The sequence below is a fragment of the Brassica napus genome, chromosome A6 (assembly GCF_020379485.1).
Source record: "Brassica napus cultivar Da-Ae chromosome A6, Da-Ae, whole genome shotgun sequence".
Taxonomy (NCBI): domain Eukaryota; kingdom Viridiplantae; phylum Streptophyta; class Magnoliopsida; order Brassicales; family Brassicaceae; genus Brassica; species Brassica napus.
The window spans coordinates 17053184-17074435 of record NC_063439.1 but is presented as its reverse complement, the minus strand read 5'-3'; the positions used below and the strand labels follow the sequence as shown (position 1 = coordinate 17074435).

Genomic DNA, 21252 nt, shown 5'->3' with positions numbered 1-21252 from the left:
GGTTTGAAAGATATTGTGTCACCATGAAAGCATTTATGAACCTTTCATCATCTGAAGGAGATTAAGCCACTATTTTCTCACTAACATACTTTTCTCTATTGGTTAATATGAATTAGAAAAATATTTAGAGAAATTCTCTTAAATATTTTTTTTTGTTTATTTTCACAAAAACAGACTTCAAAGAAAAAAAATGATCAAACAAAGTTTTATTAAAGGGTAATTATGCATTTATACTCGAAAATTAGGGTTTAGAATTAATGGATTTTTGGAAATAGAGTTTTAAATTTAAAAAAATAAAAACTAAATATTAAAATTTTCAAAACAAAAAAAAAGTACTATTTTAGTTATTTTATTTTTGAGTGTTATTTCTGTGACAAAATTTTAAAAAGTTTATTTGAGAAAATTGCTCAAATATTTACTCAAAAAGGTACCTAAAACATACGTCTCGAAACAAATATCAATCACTTTTAAAGTTCCAACTTGTGATTACCTCATAGAAAAAAAACTGTTACAAGATAGGATAATGTAGACTGAAAAGGCAAACATAGCCAGACAACCAACAAATTTAATATGGGAAAATACTAATGGTGTCTTCTTCTAGAAGTCATGGAAAAGCAGAATAGCATCATCAAGTTTAAAACTAGCCGAAGTGAGCAACACACTCTTAGCTCTGTACTTATTCCGTCTCTCCTTCAATGCTCCTTCTAGTTTCTCCATTGGTAGCAACAACAACTGCCCCCCCACACACAAAGAAAAAACAATTTACACTAGTTTAGCATTAGGATCATCTTTCAATCGATCTTTTAAGTGCGAGTCTAACCTCTTTCTCTGAATCCTTCTCATGGGTCAACCTGAGGCTCAAGTTTAAGGAAGCATGATACATCTCATCTAACATTCGCCTCGACACAATCAGCTTGTTTACCTTCCACAACAGGAAGGGCATATATACTCCCGTGACCGCCAATTTCTAAAACAACAAAAAGAGGACAAGTAAGAATCTCCGATCAACCAATCCTCTTTAGCTTTAAAAGTTTTGGTTTCAACTTGGCAAAAGAAATACACTCATACCTGCATATGTAAGTAACCATCTTTCCACATCTTCAAAAGGATTTGTGGCGTGTCTTTCTTTTCAGTCAGTGCAGCATCAGCAATCTTAAGACAAAGATAAAACAAATTTTATGTAGAGTTAAGAAACATGTATTACCACCTATCTTTCTACATTAAACACGATCACTCACCTTATCGGTTTCAACAAAACGGTCTTCCTGTGATAAGTATCTGAACATTCTGAAAGCTTCTTTCCCGTATCTTCTCATAACTACTGATTCCATCTAAAAACATCTCATTTTAATTAGTTTCAAAAATGTTTTCAGGAAAAGTATATATATATATATATATATATATATGAATGGAACACACCTCATCTTTCTGTGCAACGCTGATAATGGATTTAAAATCTGCAAATGAAAATAACGAAATACGTTTCAAATCCATTATCAGTTAACCAGGGGTTTTAGAAGGAAGTTAATATACCAACTATGTATGAATCATCTGATTCTATCACAAAGGCTGGTAGATAAGAAGACGTTGCACTCAATTGCTCAAGGCATGCTTCAACTCGCGCTTGTGTCATTTCACGGCCTGCGTCTGTCTTTATAAGCTCTTCGTAAATGGAACCCATTGACATTGGAACTGAAAAGAAGATAGGTGTACGTACTATGATAAAAAAAAAAACATTGGGAACTTCAATCAATTGTATAGAAAACAAGAGAGGACTTTACCGGACTTGTCGGTTTTCGCCTTCTTCTCCTGAGATCTTCCTACTTCTAACATTGCCTTCATGACATTAGCACATCCTTCATCTCTCCGCTCTTTCACTATCTCCACACACGCCTTAAAAAGAAAAAAAAAGAAACAGATGTTTCATAATAGTGATGGAGTAGGCAAAAACAATATATGAAATGCCAACAAACAAGAGTTTTATTACCTTATGTCTAAGGCGGCGGATGAGCTCCTCGAAATTAGGACGCCAAATTACCTCATTGCTGGGACCTGATGAGTAGTCCACTTCAGGTTGTTTACGCTAAAATACATTTCGGTTCAAAGAGAAAACATCAACACAAAAGATATATATTCAGTGCTTGTCTGATGAGATTACAAAAACATCCAAAACTGGTAATGGTAAGAATGGTGATACCTTCCCCTCAGGGATGTTGCTATCGTCATCTGCTACTGTTGAACTAGAGTCTTGCTCGAATATAAATGGAAACCTTATTGCGTCAACAGGAGTTGCAGCTTCGAGAATACGCTCCTCTAAGCTTTCCGGTTCCTTAAAGATCTGCAGCAGTTCCCAAAAAGAGTAAACAAACAAACGTAGAGAGAGAACACAAGGTATGAATGAATTACCTTGGAAGCTTTGGCGCCTCTTTTCTTTTGAGCAGGACCTTCATCTTTGTTGCCAAGAACAGGTTCGGGAGAAGGAACGCGCTCAATAAAACGTGCAGCAACCAGTTTCTGAAGAGAATCTCTGATCGCTTCTGAACCCATTGGTTTTTTTGAATCTGATCATAGGCAACAGATTAGCATCCAATCCACTCGGGGTGGTTAATTGCGATTAAAATAAAACAGGAGGAGTCAGTCACCTCTGTCTCTATCTATAAGCTGTTCCAAGGTAAGCCTACCGTTACTAAGTAAACCATCAAGCAACCCGCTGCACTGTACACATAGAGTAAGGGGGTCATGAAACGTGATTAACTTTAGTGTTCGGAACGATGAAGATGAAGGAATCAGACCTGAGAGCCAAGCTCTTCGTTAACAACCTTAGAAAACTTGTTATACCTCGCACCGTGAATAATGTTGCGAAACAGTGCAATGTACTGAACAGTAGCTTTGCTCTCTGAACCATCTATACATATAATAAACAAACTTACTTTTGAAATTCATAAAAGATTTATTGATTGATCCGGACCGGGACTAACCGGGAGGGTCAATAGAGAAAGCTTGAACGCAGTTATGGTGAATCAAGAGGTAGAGAATATCCTTGACTTTGGTATGGTTGATGTCAGATTCGGCTAGACGAGAGATCTCTCGGGAGGAGAGAGGTCCTCTCCGGAGAAGACACTCGCACACTTTCTGCAAAATATGTACTCATCACTGAGGGAATTGAATTCATTAGAGAACATATCGAAAAGGACTTAATAATTACCGATGCGACGGAACCGAAGTGTGAGGTGATGATGTGGACGGCGTAGACGATGCCGAACTCAGTCGCCGTCATGATGTTAATTCGGTGACGGTGGTGTTTGATCGATCGTAAAGGTCTCTCAACTTTTGTGTTTCCTGGTGGAGTGGAGTGGAATGTTTAACCTAAAGCCCAATGTTATGGGCCCGCTTTTTCTTATCCTTCCAAATTGATCCAAACAATCTTTTGGTATCATACAATAACTAGCGCCTTACCCTATTAGTTTCGTTATTTTTTAATAAAAAAATATTAATCTGTTTAATCTGGATATCGGTTTGGTTATAGGTTGTTTTTTGGTTTTTAATCACCTAAAATATAACTATCATTTTAAATCAATATTTATTTGGTTTGTTTGGTTAAAATGTTTGATGTTTTTGGCTTTTTTTTCTTGTGATAATCAAAAATTACTATTATTTTTTTGTTTCATGTTATGAATCTTAGATAGTCGTAATGTCGAACCAATGGTTTCATATTATAGTTTCTAAACGGATAATAATTAAAAAAGAAAAAAAATTATTAAGACAAATCATTTTACTACAATTTAGTCGATAGTAAAACAAGCATTAAGAAAAATAATATTTTAACTTCCAAAAAAATTAGATATTTCAGTTGTGATAAATACTTAGTTATAAGGTGTTCACGTCAATGTGCACATGTATGTGTATGTAAAAGTATATAAAGATGATTGATAAATATATAAAGACTAGTATTATCACCCCGTGCTGAGCACGGGTTAGTTTTTGATTGTATTTAAATGATCATTTTATAAAATTCTAACTTTTGTTTTATCAAAACTAAAAACTATTTTAGTTACATTCTAGAGATGAATAATAGACCTATAATTAGAAGTGTTGCATTCAAACAACATAGTTAAAACATAGAAGGGGCAAAACAAATGTTAAAAAGATAATTTTGAATAGAGATAATTATTTTTAATATAAATATTAAATACAGCTAAAAGTTACTGATATGATCCATTTCAATTTTATTTGTATACTTTTTATAAATAATTCTTCTTTAAAATATAAATCTAATTATTTTTAATATAATAAAATAGTGAAACAAAAATAAATTATGAAAGCCATTTAAATTTTTATTGAAAGTATTATTAAAATGTTAAATATATAAGATATAGTAGAAAGATAAATGGCAAACTAAAACTAAACAATACATTTAGGATATTTTTTGAACTTACACTTTAGTACTCTTCTCCGTGGCTTTCCTTTTCTTAAACAGTAATCAACAATCTGGAACTCAAGGATAAGAACGAAAACATGTACTGTAAAATAGTTAATTTGCACATAATAGACTCATAAACAGATTTGTAAAATATTTGAATATATTTGTAAATACTCAATTTGTATATAATAGATTATGACATACATACTTATAGTCTGTTACCTAAGTTGCTAACAAAGCTTTGAGTTTTCCTTTTCTTTTTGAAGAATTAGGCTTTGAAATGGGAGTAATTTTAAGCACCCATCTTCAACCTTCAACCTGAATCATGTAAAAAGAATCAAAGAGCATTAAATTGAGAAGGAAACAAATAAATATTGTATGAAGAAAGGCTACACTTGTATAAAATAAATAAGCTTGTGTGGATCTTTGCTACACTTGACCGCAAAAAAAAACATGAAGAAGAAAGATGAAAGGAAAGACTGATCGTTTGAACTGCAGCCATAGAAGAACCTCATACAAATATATGTAAATAATTATAGGTAGTTAGTGAATGATGATCGTGGATGTCCAGAGCGAATAACCGTAGGCGAGGTGGATTGATTTTTTTTTGTCTGGTAACTACTAAATTGATGTCATTTTTTTCTGTTTTTTCAAATTTTTATTGTTTTAAATCATTTTTATTTTTAATTATGTGGCAATATATTATTGGTTGAGTGACTTGTAATTTAGTATATAAAGGATACTGTTAATTAATATTAAATGACATTTTTTCAAAATAATACATGAAAAATAAAATTATTTAAAAATGAAATTATTTAAAAACAAAATATTATAAAATTTATATAAAATATAATATATAACTTATATATAATTCTTTAAATATATGTATATCTATGCATATAACGGATCAAATTGGATATCCGTTCCTATAAATATTGATATTTGTGATTTGTTTTTTTTTTACGGATATTGCATTTTTCGTATTTGATTTGCTTCGTAGAGTAACGAATATCCGGATTTTTTTGTTCGAATCAAAACGGATAACGAATCGAATCAAAATTTATGAATAATTTGTCCAACTCTATTCGTAAACAGCAAAAATAACGTAAAGAAGAACCATGCATATGAGTTTTATATTAAAAAAAACGTAAAGTACATAGTGTGAACATATTTATGTAGAGTTTGACTAAGAAGCTCTCTACATGTGACAAGTGTACATTTTAGTGTGAACGCATTTATTACGACGCTTGTACACGTAACATGTGTCCAGTTTAGTGTGAACGCATAAATTATAATGTTTCTCTTTTAATATATAAACTAGGTAATAACCCGCGCCTTGCGCGGGATGTGATTATTAGTTTCGTTATTTTTAATAAAAAAGACAATAAATCTGTTTAATCTGGATATTGGTTAGGTTTTACGTTTTTTTTTGTTTTTAATCTTCTAAAATATAACTATTATTTTAAATTAATATTCATTTTAGTTTATTCGGTTAAAACATTTGATTTTTTGGTTTTTTCGGATAAAAACCTAAAATAAATATTATATGTTTATTTTCATATTATGAAGTTTAGATAGTCGTCATGTCGAACCAATAGTTTCATATTATAGTTTTTAAACAGATAATAGTTTAAGAAAAAGAAAAGAAAATTATTAAGACAAATCATTTCACAACAATTTGGTCGGTAGTGAAAGAAACATTAAGAAAAAATATTTCAACTTTCAAAAAAATTAGATACTTCAGCTGTGGTGAATACTTAGTTATAAGATGCTCACATCAAGGTGCACATGTATGTTTATGTAAAAAGTATATAAAAATAGTTGAAAAATATATAAAGATATTGTTAATTAATATTAAATGATATTTTTGTTCAGAATAATACATGAAAGATAAAATTAAAATTTATTTAAAATAAAAAAGACCTTGACATTAGTCATTTTTTCATCAAAAGAAAATAAAATTATATTCGTAAATAGGGGTGGACACATATCAAGTATCTGGATATTTGGAAGCATTCTTGTCGATTCGATCTTTAGCCACCTAGATATTCGGTGACTCCGATATCCGAAATGTTTTAAAATTTTAAAGAATATCCGATTTGATTCGTAAATAAAATAAAAATTTTAAAATAATTTAATAATAACATTTTATTACAAAAATAAAACATTATATAACCTTTTAATTCTAGTACCTAATATAATAAATTTATATTGTAAAACTGATATAAAGTTAATATATATAACATATATATATATATATAATTCTTTTCATATATGTATATATATGCATATAACATATCGAATTAGATATATGTTCCTAAAAATATTGGTATTAGTGATTTGCTTCTTTTTTGGATATTGTATTTTAGTATTTGATTTGTTTCGTAAAGTTTCAAATATCAAGATTTTTTTGTTCAAATCAAAACGGATAACAAATCGAATCAAAATTTATGAATATTTTGCTCAATTTTATCCGTAAACAATAAAAATAATATATATATAGTTTGGCTTTTGATTCGTTATCTATTTTTGTTCGAACCGAAAAATCCAGAGTTTTATTGGAACTATGTATGTGAGTTTTATATTAAAAAAATCACAAAGTACTTAGTGTGAACACATTTATGACTATAATGTGAACGCGTTAGCATATTTATTATCAAATCATTGTGAGGCTGCCACGTGTCTATTATAATGTGAATGCATTTATTACAATGCTTCTCTTTTAATATATAAGGGATTTGAGATTGCTATTGCAACATATATATTATTAAATCATAAAAGCTTGTTACAAGTAATAAGCTCTTTTTACATTGTGTTTGATGTTAACTTAAAACTAGAGCTCGATTGCGCCGATACTTTATTTCATTTTTATATAAATGAATATTATTTAAATGTTTATTGGTTAATATTTTAAAAGGCAATTCTCTCAAATAGTCTTTTGAAGTTTTTGTCACAAAAATAGTCCTCAAACAATAAAATGATCACAATAACTTTTTTTTTATTTTGGAAATTTTAATATTTACCCTTCAATAAAACATATTTTGGTCATTTTCTTCCTTGGGTGTCTATTTTTGTGAAAATAAACTAAAAATGGCTATCTAAGGGAATTTCTCTATTTTAATGTCTTCTCGTACCTGGCTTTATGCAATCCATCCACTGGTGGTTATGGTTCTCTGAATCGCGTCTGGCCGTCTGTCAGCGTGTGGTTGGCAGTGGAGATGAGACTGTACAGTCTGGTTTGTGAAGGACCCTAAGTTCGGCCCACTCGAATGGATCAGATTTGAATATGAATTCCAGATGGAGAACTGGATGGATTGAAGGGTCGCACAAAGGTTGCGGAGTGGCCTTTGATATTCCCGGATTCAGATGGTGCTTGATATGACTCACAAGTCCACCAAATGAAAATCTCGATCTGTTGCTTGATATGACTCACAAGACCAACGAAAAAGAGAAGTGTTTGCTTAGATATGACTCACCAAGAAACTAAGAACAAGTTCTTTAAACGAAGAACAAAGAGTTTAACTCAAAACTTTAGACAAATTGATTCCTGATTTATTAAAATGAAAGAGTTTCATACTTATAGAGTTTTGTAGATCTAAGAATTAAATAGAAAAGTAGATCTAGATACTAGTCAAAGTGACCGGTTTCTGTCCAGATGCATCCGAACCAAAGCGGTAAGGATCAGCACATAGGCGGGACGATCAGCAAGGGCCGCATGACGTTCTAATCGGATAAGTTGTGTTCCAACAAAGCCCAAGTCTTCTGATATCTTAAGGACCCTTGCCTTAGAGAAATGTCCAAAGGAAAAGTCCATGATCGGATCGGACAAGGTAGAGAGATCATCAGCATGGTCATCGGTACATGCGGTACGAGCCAATCGAGCCAAAAGAGAGAAATCTCGATCATTTTGTGAAACCTCATGATCCAAGTCAAGTCTGGCATGATCCACGTCAAGTCTGGCATGATCCAAGTCAAGTCTGGCTCGGCTGTTAGCTTTGGCTTGTCGAGATGGCTGGGAAGGTCGCGTACTTGTTCGGCAAGGCAATCAAATATCGCTGAACCGGTGGATTTGTATTAATCGGTTAAGTTTACAACTGGCTATTTTTACCTGAAGATCTGCCTAGTTCAGACATACTATTCAGTTCACTGATTCATCCTGAATATTAACGCCAAAACAGGATTGACCAATGTCAGCCATTTGAGCTAAATGCCAGCTTTCTCTCCAGCCTTGAATAAATGAGTGAACGTCTGACTTTGATCATCATCATTAAAACATTCTAAGTAAAAACATTCTCCTCCCTGTACTTTGCGAGTCTTGATGATTTCAGACACCGTGCACTTACTCTGGCACCTAAGGCCGCAGAGGAATATTCTTTTGTTTCTTGTGCAATTTCTCACTGAACTATGTAAAAGAAAGCCAGATAACTTCAAGGCTGCTGAATTTTTTTTATAAATTAATAAATATATATATATATATATATATTTACTCCAAAAGGACCAAAACCAACGTTAATAGTTTTTTTCTTTTTTTTGAGGCGGGCGGGGAAATAACTGTCGGTTATGTTCAAAATAAAGAAAGTGTCGGTTAGTGTATAGAACACTCGGACACGCATGTTACTTTCAGACTGGACCTATATATGTGGCCCCTCTTACCTGCTTGCAGCGCTGGAAATGATTCGAGACAGCTTTTATTCTTATTATTAATTTTATCTCTTTATAATTATTAGACACCTCTTTCTTCAGTGCCTAACCAATCAACTCTACTAATCACAGCCGCCGTATCCTCCTCCCTAGTCCCAAAATGGCTTATCTCCGGCGAGCGGCCACCGCATTGATCCTCATTATGCAACTCTTCACTCTCTCAAACGCCCACAACATAACCAAAATCTTGGCCAAAGACCCTGAATTCTCCACTTTCAACCACTACCTCTCAGCCACTCATCTGGCCGACGAGATCAACCGCCGTCAAACCATCACCGTCTTGGCGGTTGACAACTCAGCAATGAACTCTATCCTCTCCAAAGGCTACTCACTCTACACAATCCGCAACATTCTCTCCCTCCACGTCCTTGTCGATTACTTCGGCGCCAAGAAGCTTCACCAGATCACTGACGGCTCCACTTCCACCGCCTCCATGTTCCAGTCCACCGGATCCGCCACGGGAACTTCCGGTTACGTCAACATCACCGACATAAAAGGCGGGAAAGTTGCTTTCGGTGTCCAGGAAGACGACAGCAGACTCACGGCTCACTACGTCAAGTCCATCTTCGAGAAGGCTTACAACATCTCCGTTCTTCACATCAGCCAAGTCTTGACCTCGCCGGAAGCAGAGGCTCCGACCGCCAGCCCTAGCGATCTCATCCTCACCACGATTCTCGAAAAGCAAGGATGCAAAGCTTTCTCCGACATGTTGAAATCCACCGGAGCCGACAAGACGTTTCAGGACACCGTCGACGGAGGCTTGACGGTGTTCTGTCCTTCCGACAGCGCTGTCGGAAAGTTCGCGCCCAAGTTCAAAGCCCTCTCCGCGGCGAACAAGACGGCGTTGGTGTTGTACCATGGCATGCCGGTTTACCAATCGCTGCAGATGCTTAGATCAGGTAACGGCGCCGTTAACACGTTGGCGACTGAAGGCAACAACAAGTTTGACTTCACCGTTCAGAACGACGGAGAGGACGTGACGCTTGAGACGGACGTTGTGACGGCGAAGATCATGGGGACGTTGAAGGATCAAGAGCCGTTGATCATCTACAAGGTGGACAAAGTTTTGCTGCCGAGAGAGATCTACAAGGCTGTTAAGGCGGCCGCTCCGGCTCCTAAGTCAAGTAAGCACAAGCCTAAGAACGCGGAGGCTGATGGACCAAGCGCTGATGCTCCGGGAGATGATGACGGTGAGGTTGCTGATGATAAAAACGGTGCCATTTATGTGATGATGGTTTCAAGAAGCAGTGTTTTTGTGTCGGCGATTGTCTGGCTCTGTTTTGGTGTTTGGCTCATGTGATGTTTGTTAATCTTGTTTCCCTTGTATTATCTTTTATATTTTTCTTGTCTGATCTTTTAAGTTTTTTTCTTTTTTTTTTTTGAGTTGGGCTCTGTTTGTGAATTGTGAGTTTGGAGTTCATATCACTTTCTTCTTCCATGTTTAAATATACATTCAACATTTTTATCAAGTTCACTAATCTATAGGGGGTTATTAACACAAGGAAGCATCACAAATAGTTAGAACCTTTGCAAGTAAGAAACTGCAAAGCAAGGAGCATAACTTAAACTCAGGAAAAGTGTCGGTGATTGATTCCTTGTGTGCAGATGATTGCTAGCTCCCTTATTGAGGACCAGAACTATCACTACTTACAGCCTTACAGAGTTACAGGACTAACAATTAAGAAACGGAAAGAAAGATTAACCTGAAAACTGTATTAGAGTTTGCGTGGTGGCATTTGATATTCATAAACGCATTGATCACCTCTTTAATCTAATAAATGACTAGCCACAGATATGCAAAGATAAAATGCACAAGTGCGCTTCATTTGGCATTCAATGTACCTCAAATCTTGATTTCAATTTACGCTTATACCATATGCTACAACCATTCTCATTTTCTCAGTGACAACAATTCTAACGCTGCATAAACAACAAAACCCACCAGCGGAATGGCACAAATTTTGCTACAAAACAAATACGAATTCGTTCAATTTGATGGCACTTCACAAACTTCATAAATATGTCAATATAAGATCCAAAAGGTACAGAGTCTACATTTCTTTTAATTTATTGAGCTTCCTTCTTCCACATTGAGCTATATATATATATAACTTAAAACCCCTTCAAAATCTCGGTAATTTCTCATGGAAAGAGTGTTGCCTTACTCTTCCTTTGCAGCATCGCCATCTGCAACATCCTTCTTCTCGATGGTTTGTATTGTTTTCTCTTCAACGCTTCTGGAAGTTTCGCCAACAGTAGTAGCCGAAGCTTCTTCTCCAGTGTTTGTAGAATCTTCTGTTTTTTCTTTACCTTCTTCATCCTTCTTCTGAATGGTCCCGACTTTGACATACTTGCTCATGAACTTGTACTCCCAGTCTTGTAACGCATCTAGCTCAAAAGGACCGAGACCCGAGATGTCTCCGGTCAAATCGTTCTCCTCAAAGGACATCTTTGCCAAAGCTCGGCTTGCATCTTTCCCTGCAAACAGAGCGTAAGGTCCACCTGGTCCATAGAACATCCTGCAGAAAAAAAGAAGAAAGTATCATCATGTCAATAAGTGGCCCAGCAAGACAAGTAGAATGAATACTGAAAAAGCTACCCTTTGGGGCATGAGAATATAAGATATGTACTACAGATGATGGATGCTATGTACAAGCACAATATGCTCAGTGCTTCTAATGGTACTGTTCCAACTTCCAAGAAAAGAAAAGCAGATTGAACAAGAAGAGAATATTCATACTAAAGATAGCATCACACAAAGTTATCAGTTCAACGAAATATACTTTAACTTCAACATCCATGAAACGATGAAGGTACTCAAAATCAAAATTATATAATTGAATAATAAACCTTAAACCCCCAATTTCAGCAATAATCAATAACGCGGAAGAGAATCTGGACTCTCTCTCTCTCTCTCTCTCTCTCTCTCTCTCTCTCTCTCTCTCTCTCTCTCTCTCTCTCTCTCTCTCTCTCTCTCTCTCTCTCTCTCTCTCTCTCTCTCTCTCAAGCATACCTGCTCTGGGAAACATCGTAGATCTGGCCTTTGATCGCCATGAGAAGGGGCTTTTTAGAATCGGAACCGTCATACTGCTTAAGCTCCTCCTCCGTGATTTCCCCGAGCTGAACCGGCGGCGGAAGAGGCTCTGACTGCGGGTAAACCTCCGCAGAACGAGGGCGGTGTTCCTCGGGAGAGGCGAAGAAACCGGAGACGACATGGTAGACGGCGAAAGCGAGAGCTAAGACGGTGAAAAACGCAGCGGGGGAGAGTCCAGTGTAAGCTTTAATGGTTTCCTTGAGCGTCTCCCATAGTTGAACCACCACCATCATCATTACGCTATCCAAGACTGGTCTCACTTGATATTTGCTTCTTTACATTTTTCATAATTTATTCTATTAAAACGGCAGTATCACCCATTGATAAAAAAGTTATGTCTAACTATCTATTTCTTTTATCTATGAGACCACTTATTATTATCTTTATATAATTGTATCTGATTAATTTAAAAACTACCACGTTCAATTTTCTTTTTTAAACACCAGCACGTTCTTTTTCATCCCCTATTAAAAAATTACCAAAAAACAATTTAGTAAAATCAATTTTTTGTCCATGAAAGGTGACCGTGTGGCGTACATGCTTGATCGGTGGTATTCTATGTCCTCTAAATCGCCTGAGTAACTGAGTTAGCCGGCCACCTAATTTGGTAAAAGTTGGGATCTCGATTGTTAAAGTTTCTGTAAAGATGGCAAGATTAACAAGTTTATACGATTAAAAACCTATATATTTGAGAAGTTTCATAATGTTGACAAAAACCGGAATGACGACTGTAAAAATACGAGACAAAATTAGGTTTAACATAAAGAAGAAGATGTCACGTGGTCTTTCTCACGTGCCTTTACTATCATAAAATGGGAATGAGCCCATAAGCCATCTAAACAGTGTGATCCATTAACCCACATGGTTTTTCGTAATAAAATTTTAAAACTTTTAATATCAGAATGTATTTTGTTAATACTACTGAAATCAAATTTCAGGATATAATACTACTGAAATCAATAAATATATAATACTAATGAAATCAGTAAATATATTTGGCTCCAATTCTCAAAACAAACTCTAGCCCTATATATTCATATGAATATAATTTATAAAATAAATTTTTAATTTATAAAATAACTTTTTTTCTAAATTTAAATTATAACTAGATTTTGACCCGCCCTTTCAAAGGGATAAATGTTATGTCCAACTATGTATTTTTTTTATTTTAGGGACTTTATTATTCTCATTAATTTTATTTAAACATTAACAGGTTTAATATAATTAAAAAACTAAGAACACAAATATAAAAATAAAAAATTTAAAAATAATTTTTTAACAAAAGATATACCCGTCTTTTGAAAGAGTGGGTCAGAATCTAGGGCACAAATTTATATTTTAACAATATAATAAATTCAATACAATTATCAAAATACTTTACTAATCTTTTTTTTTAAATACGCAAATATGATCACAGATAAAAACACAAATATGATTACAAAAAATACATATATGATACAAGGAAAGACACAATTACATACTTATAAAACTTGATTTATTTAATATACTTACAAAAATTATCTATTCTATTAAATTTATATCATACAAAAATATGATTATATACACACAAACATATAAATTATATTAGGCAATAATTTAAAAACAAAAAATATAGCCGCCCTCTCGAGGGCGGGTCACTATCTAGTTTATACTTTAAATCTTCAATTATTATTTTGGCTTTCGAACACATATATTATTTAGACTTAATTGGCGTCCATATACCCAGAAACATCATATATTTGCACTCTATCTTTCATAAACAAAAAAAAAAACAATTTCAGTTTCGATTTTGGCTCTATTTTTATTTGGCTCGCCTTGTAGTAGATTCTAGTGACAGATTTAAGTATCTTTTCATCGCATTTGGTGCTAGCATCAAGGGATTTCCATTCATGAGGAAGGTTGTTGTGGTCGATGGCACATTCTTGCAAGGAAAGTACAAAGGGACTCTACTAATTGCATCAGCACAGGATGGCAACTTTCAAATATTTCCAGTAGCATTTGCGATAGTCGATACTGAAAATGATGAATCATGGAAGTGGTTTTTCAGACAACTCAGCTGTGTGATTTCAGATGATGAAAGGCTTGCTATTATTTCTGATAGGCACAAATCAATTGGAAAAGCAATAGCCCATGTATATTCAACTGCGGGAGTTTGCACTTATCACTTGTATAAGAATGTCTTGTTAAAGTTTAGAGGCCGCGAGTTGTTTGGCTTGGTTAAAAAGGCAGCTAATTCATACAAGCCTTCAGATTTTGAAACCATATTCGATGAGATCAAAGCACTGCACCCGGCATTACATGGTTATTTACAGAAAGCAGATGTACGCAAGTGGGCGAGAGCTCATTTCCCTGGTGATAGGTACAACTTGAATACGACCAATATAGCTGAATCTATCAACAAAGTGCTTTCAGATGCAAGGAGTTTGCCGGTTGTAAGACTTATAGAAGCAATAAGGCAAATGATGACGCGCTGGTTTTCGTCACGTAAAATTGATGCAAATTCAATGAAAACAACTCTAACTCGTGGAGTAGAGAAGCTTTTAGAGGTAAACCTGATTTTCTATTACACATGAATGTTTTGTGAACACAATACTAACATTTGAGACATACTTTTGTAGGGCCGTGTACCTTATGCTAAGACGCTGTGCGTGCAACAGATAGATATTCATCAATATCAGGTGTCAAGTATCTCATCTACCCACATAGTGAATTTGACTGAGAGAAGTTGTTCATGTCACAGATTTGACTTAGAAAAACTACCTTGTGTTCACGCAATTGCAGCAGCTGAAGCGACAAAGTTATCAACCATTTCATTGTGTCATCCATACTATCTTACAAACTATCTGTACAACGCTTACTCTGTGGCAGTAATGCCGAGAGATGCTGATACACCAGTCCCTAATAATGTCGCAGGAAAAATTTGTTTGCCTTCCGAGGTTCGCCAACCACCAGGGAGACCCAAAAATTCAAGAATGAAGTCTTGGTTTGAGAAAGGTGAAAATAAGAAACGACCAAGAAAAGAGCACAAATGTTCGATTTGTAATCAAGTTGGTCACAATTGCAAAACATGTCCTGTTGGTTAGACAATGCGTCATTTGTTTCTTGGTAGACAATTTGCTATTATTTTTTTGTTAGACAATTTAACTTCTATTTTATTGGATTCTGGTTAGATAATTTGTTCTCTGTTTTACTCTGTTTTACATGAAAGTCCAATTTTTTTTCCCAGAAACCACTAATTCGATCACCCAGCCTCAAATCGATAGAAAATTGACAAATTGAGATCAAGTCAAGTGAAACGACTTGGTTTATCACCTTGCTTTCACGATTTTGAACTAAAAATCACAAAAATCTGCAATCTTCGTGACCCTAGAATTGATCTGAAGAAGATGAACTTATTTACCATTATGCCATTAATGAATTAGCAAATGCAAAAAAAATAAAAACGCTCTCTGCTGGGTTTGAACCCGTGAAGTGATGGGCGAAAAACAACCCAAATACCACCAAACAACGACACATCTTATGTATAGACCTGCATCAATAATAATATTATTCTAAAGGCACAAAAGAACACAGTTTTGAAGCTAATTCAGAAGCGTGTTTGATCAACGTCTCCACAATCTTCCACATCTCTAGACTATCACAATTTCTCGAAATATTGATTTCAAAACCAAACCAAACCATGAAAATGTTACACATCCGAAAAATGAAAATACTACATATCCATAACGTTCAAGACATAGAATATCATATCAGAAACTTAAAATACTACAGACCCAAAACCTCATCATAGATCTCAGCAGCTAACTTAATACGCATTGCCGGAATGCACTGATCAGAAAGTCCTTCAAAACCACAGCCAATCGCCTTACACTCTATATACTTCAGAGCGTAAACATCTTCGTGAAAGGACGACACTCTTCTAGAAGATCCGTGTGGCTTGGGACAACTGTCTGTATGCTATCGTAAACATGGATTATTTTCTTGTCAAGATCCACTTCTAAAGCGACCCAATGGTCACCATTTATCAAGTGGCAAAGAAACAACCGATCCACATCCTTCAGCCACTTTCTGTTGTTGGAAAACTCTGTAGGGTGATTGCCATTGAACACCTTCTTGTAAGTATCTGAGAACTTCCACGTTTTAGGATCATATTTCTTGTAGTCTCTGACCCATTGAACACCTTCTTGTAAGTATCTGAGAACTTCCACCAATCCTTGCATTTACTTTTTCATCTACAGATGCGTCTACTGCAGTCAACACCTTCTCAACAATGACTGTGTTCATACTTCCAACCTTTGCAGTCAATGTGTTCATTGCTTCCATTAGACCAAGTTGGAATGTCTCATCTCGAGTTGAGTTAAGGCTGGATCCGCAAGCATGCTACAACACAGTAAACAAACTCAGCAATAAACGTCAAGCATATATGTATAACAAAAGGCTTATACACTCACAGTGGATGTCCTCTCTTTTGGCATTTTTTTTTTCATACACGCTTGTTCTTCACTCACCAATTTCCTTTTCTCTTTGTTTGGTACTGGTGCAGTAACGCGAGTTCAGGTTCCAATACGTATCATCGATCTCACCATGTAGAATGTCTGTGATCAAGTTGTGAAGATCATCATCAACCTTGTCCTCTGGCCATTGAGGGTATATCTCAGCTTCTTGCTTGACAATGAGATGTCTGACTCGTACCTACCAATCAAATAATGCAAATATGTTAGTATCTTAATATGTCAAGTGATCACTTTAAAAAAAAAACAATAATGAAGAAAAAAAACGTAACCTTCAGATGGAGACTTTTCTCTTTTTTATAAAAGTCATCCCAGTTTATACGGCCACGAGATCCATACCAGGAGAGAAGAGGAACTTGGTTACCCTCAATATGATTCCCATATTCATGCCCAATACCAGGTATCGACTCATACACCCAGATGAGAAGAGCGTGTACGCATCCGCGAAGTGTATACTTGTTCCTTCCTTCATATGAAACAATTTTCACTGAATTTACCAGGCTAGAAAATCCCACACGCCCCCAAGGGTATCTGTCATATGCTTCTTTGTCTAGGACTCTCTTTGCTTGATCCAAAGGAATTCTACTGCCTGAAGAGATGCCAAGTACTCCAATAGACAAGACACATAGTAAACCAATCATTCTTCTCTTCTCAAACGACCAATTCCTAATTTTAGTGAACAACGACAGCAACTCAGAAAGCATAGGACCATGTGAAGGAGAGACACCAAGCTCTTCCCAAAATGGCTTATGATCAACCTCCACCTCTTCATTTATGTTGAAAGGCTCGCAATTTAAACCTGTAATATCACCAAACTCATATAGCGAAAACTTAATTGGCTGACCTTCTATAGCATACCATATCTCATGGATATTATTAACCACCAATTGCTTTGTAAGTAAATGGTGAACCGCCTTGGCTGACCAGGTATAATTCAGCTCTTTCAGCCTCATAATAACTCCAACAGATGATGTTTTAATGGATTCCCACGCATCTAAACCAACTACTTCTTCCACCATCTGTAAATTAGCCAAATGACAGTTATGATTCATGCTTCCACTTTGCAATGGACATTTCCCCTCTTGATAAAGTCTTGCTGGATATTTTTTTCCACTTTTTGATGTAGTCATCCGTCTGCAAAATTGTAAAATGTAGTAAGTATTAGAAAATTTATTTTTTTTCCAAAAACATAGAAACGACCAAGACTGAAGAACACAAACGAGCCAGACGATACCCAAACTGATATCAACAAATGTACAAACGAAAAACACTTCTATCTACTCTGTATCAAAACAAAATTGAATTCATTTGATACTCAATATTAAAAAAATAGTTTGATAGAGACTAACCTTTGATGGCAAAATAGGTGAATTAAACTGATTGATGTGGAGAGGAGCTTATAAGAGTGTCGAAATCAATGAGAATAAGAGATGAAAGCCTTGAGATTCGACACAGCTGAGAATTTTCGAAAGGGGGTTTAGGTTTCGTCGCTTGGGTTTTGGATTCACTTGTCCTATGTGAATCGAAGGTTTTAGTGGTTGATTAGGGTGTGGAGATGAAGAAATCGATGATAAATCATGATGGAAACTAAAGAGAGTTAAGAGATTGAGGATTTCACAATTTGGGGATTTAGGGTTCTTGGGGTCATGGAAGAGAAAAGTATCGTGAGGATATTTTTTTTTCAAAGAGGTTTCACTTTTTTTTGGTCAAGTAAGAGTAATTTTGCCTTAATTTATTTTTACTGGGAACTAATTTTTTAACCGATGGGGCATTTCAGTCTTAATTATGCATTTTCTATCTTTCTTTTTTTTGTGTGTTAATCTAGTCATTAGTCATAAAATGTGAGTTATTAGAGGTAATTTCCCTTAATTAAATCCAATAGTTTTATGTAGGTGTGTAAGATGTTTAATATATGTAAGGTGTGTAACCTTTTTCTTTTAACGCCTGATTAATCATGCTATTACAACGATGAGAATATTACAAAGACGATTCTACAGCCGACATTCTACCACCATATAAAAATACACGCCTGACTGCATTGTAACCTTTTTATTAGAAAAATGTTCTTTTTTAGCTTTTTTCATTATCTCTTTTACCTCTTTATTATATTGTTCTTTTTTTTTCCTTTCCTCTCGCAAACACGATTCTCATCTGTATTTTATTTTTCTAAACTTTACTTTCTAATTATTATTTTAGTTTATTCCATTCCAAATTCAACTCAGTTTGTATTTTAGCTATCTCCAACATAAACACTAATCGCTCTCGTAAAACACTATTTTTATGTTGGAATCAAATCTCCCAAAATTCTATTTTAAAAGTGTTGTGTTGGACAGCTATGGAGACTAGGTCCTCTTTCCAACGAATTGTTCCATACATGATTTGTTACTTAATAAATCGGTAGATACATGATTTGAGAGTTGATATATTTTTTGATAAATTGTTTGTTATCTGATAAATTATTTTGTTACATGCTACATACTTATTGTTATCTGATAAAATATTTGTTACTTGGTATATGTTCTGTTACCTGATATATAATTTGGTATAAAAATTTGATAGATGGTTTGTTACTTGGTACATGTTATGGCAGCTGATATATAAATTGTTATCTGGAATATGTTATGTTAGATCATATATAACACTATATCTTAGCGATTACAAATTACACGCTAAAGATCTAGCTGTGGGTATTCCTAATGAAAGTTATGATATTTTTTTCAACTAGTTTCACATGTTAAAGGAAAAGAATCTAGATTTTGTGACTTTTATCGATGTTGATTCTATGGGGAAGTTTAAATTTGCCTTTTGTGTCATTTGTTCCATTTATCAGAGGGTTTAAGTTGATGAAGAAGTAAAGTATCAATGGACTCTACTTGCTGCCACATTACAAGATGATAAATATCACTTGTATCCTATTGCTTTTGCTATAGTGGATTTTGAAAATGAAGCCTTATGGAGTTGGTTTATGATATGTCTGAAAACTATCTTTTTTTTTTGAATGAATGTTAAATTTTATTCAATCAAAAGCCTTTTTACAACAAAGTGTAGACCTAATTAAGAGGAAACCCCTATCATATACTCATAACTCCAAAAAGATAAAGACCCTTATCTACACTCTTGTGGTAAACCAGTATTGAAGCATGCCTTCCAGCCCTTTACCTCCTTTAAATCTCATCAAACTCAGCTTGTTTCTAACTCCTTTATCAAGAACCTTCTTTACGGCAGCAATGGGAAGAGGCTTCTCACCATGCTTGATTTTATTTCTTTCTCTCCAAATCATGTGTATACTAGCTTGAAAAGCATATCTGAAGCAAAACACTTTCTTCCTATCTCTGTTTGTACTACCCAACAACTCTTATCACTTCATTCCAGTCAGTTGTGTAAGAATGTTCCAGAATTCCTCTCATAAGATGACTCCAAAATCTGAGAAGAGAATGAACAATCAAAGAAGAGATGGTTAATTTCTAGTCTCCCCTGCATTTTTACAGAGCACACATATCTCATCCACTCCCTGGCTCCATTTTTACAGAGCAAGCCATATTCTAAATTTCTAAATTGCTTGACCAGACGCATATCTCATCCACTCCCTGGCTCCATTTACAGAGCACGCATATTTACAGAGATGGCTCCATTTTTACAAAACTATCATTCATTATGAAGAGGATTTGGTTTTTGTTTCTGATCGTGCATTCTCTATTGCAACTGCTCTTTTAGAATGTTATTCTCTTGCTCACCATGGAATTTGTATCTTCCATATTTTCTATTGCAAGTTGCAACTGAATTTGCTCACTATAGAATTCACATCTTCCACTTTGAGAAGAATGTCCAAGAGAAGTATAAGAGTTCAACACTTATATCATTGGTTGTAGAGGCTGCTTATGCCTACACCAAAGATGATTTTGACTATTATTTTCATGAGATTCAAAAGTTTGACACTGAAGTTCCAGAATATCTTCTTAAAGCAAATATCAAGAAGTGGTTACGGGCTTATGCTTATCCTAATTGCTACTACATCATGACATCCAACTTGGCTGAAACTATTAATTCTATGCTGAAACTGAGTACTCGTGACTAACCGATTGTATGCTTTTGACACTATTAGATTGATTACAAGTAGAAGGTTCACTGAATGCCACGAGAAAGAGAGTTCGTTATATCCACCATGTCACTTCAGAAATGAAGAAAAAGAACTTATATGATCATAAGTTCTGTTGGCTCAAAGTTTCCAAAATCAATGATCCAGAGTTTGAGGTTAAAGGAGATACATGAGATCAAGTGATGAATTTTGCAAAAGGCATTGTTCATGCTTTGTGCATGATGTTGAGAAGTTTCTTTTTCGTTTCTCTGTTCATGTTATTGCCGCTGCAAAAGCTGGAAATCATTTCTACTAAATATATGAAAAATAAATAAAATATCTCAATATTACTAATTATAAACTATTTTTAGTCAATTTAACATATATCAGTTTATGTTACTTAATTATTTTATGTAATCATCTAATAAAATAGATAGATATATAAAAAATA

The 21252-nt window shown here is 34.7% G+C and overlaps 4 protein-coding genes across 4 annotated transcripts; 2 read left to right on the top strand and 2 right to left on the bottom strand.

Moving 5' to 3' along the window:
• Positions 1 to 461: 461 nt before the first annotated feature.
• On the bottom strand, positions 462 to 3358 carry LOC106365520. The gene is made up of 14 exons (XM_013804937.3): positions 3206 to 3358; positions 2979 to 3132; positions 2793 to 2905; positions 2643 to 2715; positions 2407 to 2561; positions 2198 to 2338; positions 1988 to 2083; positions 1782 to 1893; positions 1534 to 1692; positions 1420 to 1457; positions 1239 to 1331; positions 1069 to 1152; positions 821 to 967; positions 462 to 732 (listed from the first exon to the last, which is right to left on the bottom strand). The coding sequence occupies exons 1-14, from the start codon at positions 3275 to 3277 to the stop codon at positions 598 to 600; spliced, it is 1572 nt and encodes a 523-aa protein (XP_013660391.1). The 5' UTR covers positions 3278 to 3358; the 3' UTR covers positions 462 to 597.
• A 5584-nt stretch (positions 3359 to 8942) lies between these two features.
• On the top strand, positions 8943 to 10475 carry LOC106365521 (fasciclin-like arabinogalactan protein 2). Its single transcript, XM_013804938.2, has one exon. It carries the CDS (start codon positions 9222 to 9224, stop codon positions 10419 to 10421), a length of 1200 nt encoding a protein of 399 aa, XP_013660392.2. The 5' UTR covers positions 8943 to 9221; the 3' UTR covers positions 10422 to 10475.
• Positions 10476 to 11123: 648 nt separating this feature from the next.
• LOC125575803 (membrane steroid-binding protein 2-like) lies at positions 11124 to 12554 on the bottom strand. Its single transcript, XM_048734890.1, has 2 exons — positions 12135 to 12554; positions 11124 to 11640 (listed from the first exon to the last, which is right to left on the bottom strand). Exons 1-2 carry the CDS (start codon positions 12449 to 12451, stop codon positions 11283 to 11285), a joined length of 675 nt encoding a protein of 224 aa, XP_048590847.1. The 5' UTR covers positions 12452 to 12554; the 3' UTR covers positions 11124 to 11282.
• A 1550-nt stretch (positions 12555 to 14104) lies between these two features.
• LOC106362481 lies at positions 14105 to 15298 on the top strand. Its single transcript, XM_013802377.1, has 3 exons — positions 14105 to 14761; positions 14834 to 14900; positions 14997 to 15298. Exons 1-3 carry the CDS (start codon positions 14105 to 14107, stop codon positions 15296 to 15298), a joined length of 1026 nt encoding a protein of 341 aa, XP_013657831.1.
• The last annotated feature ends 5954 nt before the right edge of the window (positions 15299 to 21252 follow it).

Coding starts and splice junctions, on each gene's coding strand:
- LOC106365521 (XM_013804938.2), top strand. CDS start 9,222: ATGGCTTATCTCCGGCGAGCGGCCACCGCATTGATCCTCATTATGCAA.
- LOC106365520 (XM_013804937.3), bottom strand. CDS start 3,277: ATGACGGCGACTGAGTTCGGCATCGTCTACGCCGTCCACATCATCACC. Junction 1,458..1,533: donor AGATGATTCATACATAGTTG/GTATATTAACTT, acceptor TTTCATTTGCAG/ATTTTAAATCCATTATCAGC. Junction 968..1,068: donor ATGGTTACTTACATATGCAG/GTATGAGTGTAT, acceptor TTGTTGTTTTAG/AAATTGGCGGTCACGGGAGT.
- LOC125575803 (XM_048734890.1), bottom strand. CDS start 12,451: ATGATGATGGTGGTGGTTCAACTATGGGAGACGCTCAAGGAAACCATT. Junction 11,641..12,134: donor TACGATGTTTCCCAGAGCAG/GTATGCTTGAGA, acceptor TTTTTTCTGCAG/GATGTTCTATGGACCAGGTG.
- LOC106362481 (XM_013802377.1), top strand. CDS start 14,105: ATGAGGAAGGTTGTTGTGGTCGATGGCACATTCTTGCAAGGAAAGTAC. Junction 14,762..14,833: donor GAGTAGAGAAGCTTTTAGAG/GTAAACCTGATT, acceptor ATACTTTTGTAG/GGCCGTGTACCTTATGCTAA. Junction 14,901..14,996: donor TCATCAATATCAGGTGTCAA/GTATCTCATCTA, acceptor ACGCAATTGCAG/CAGCTGAAGCGACAAAGTTA.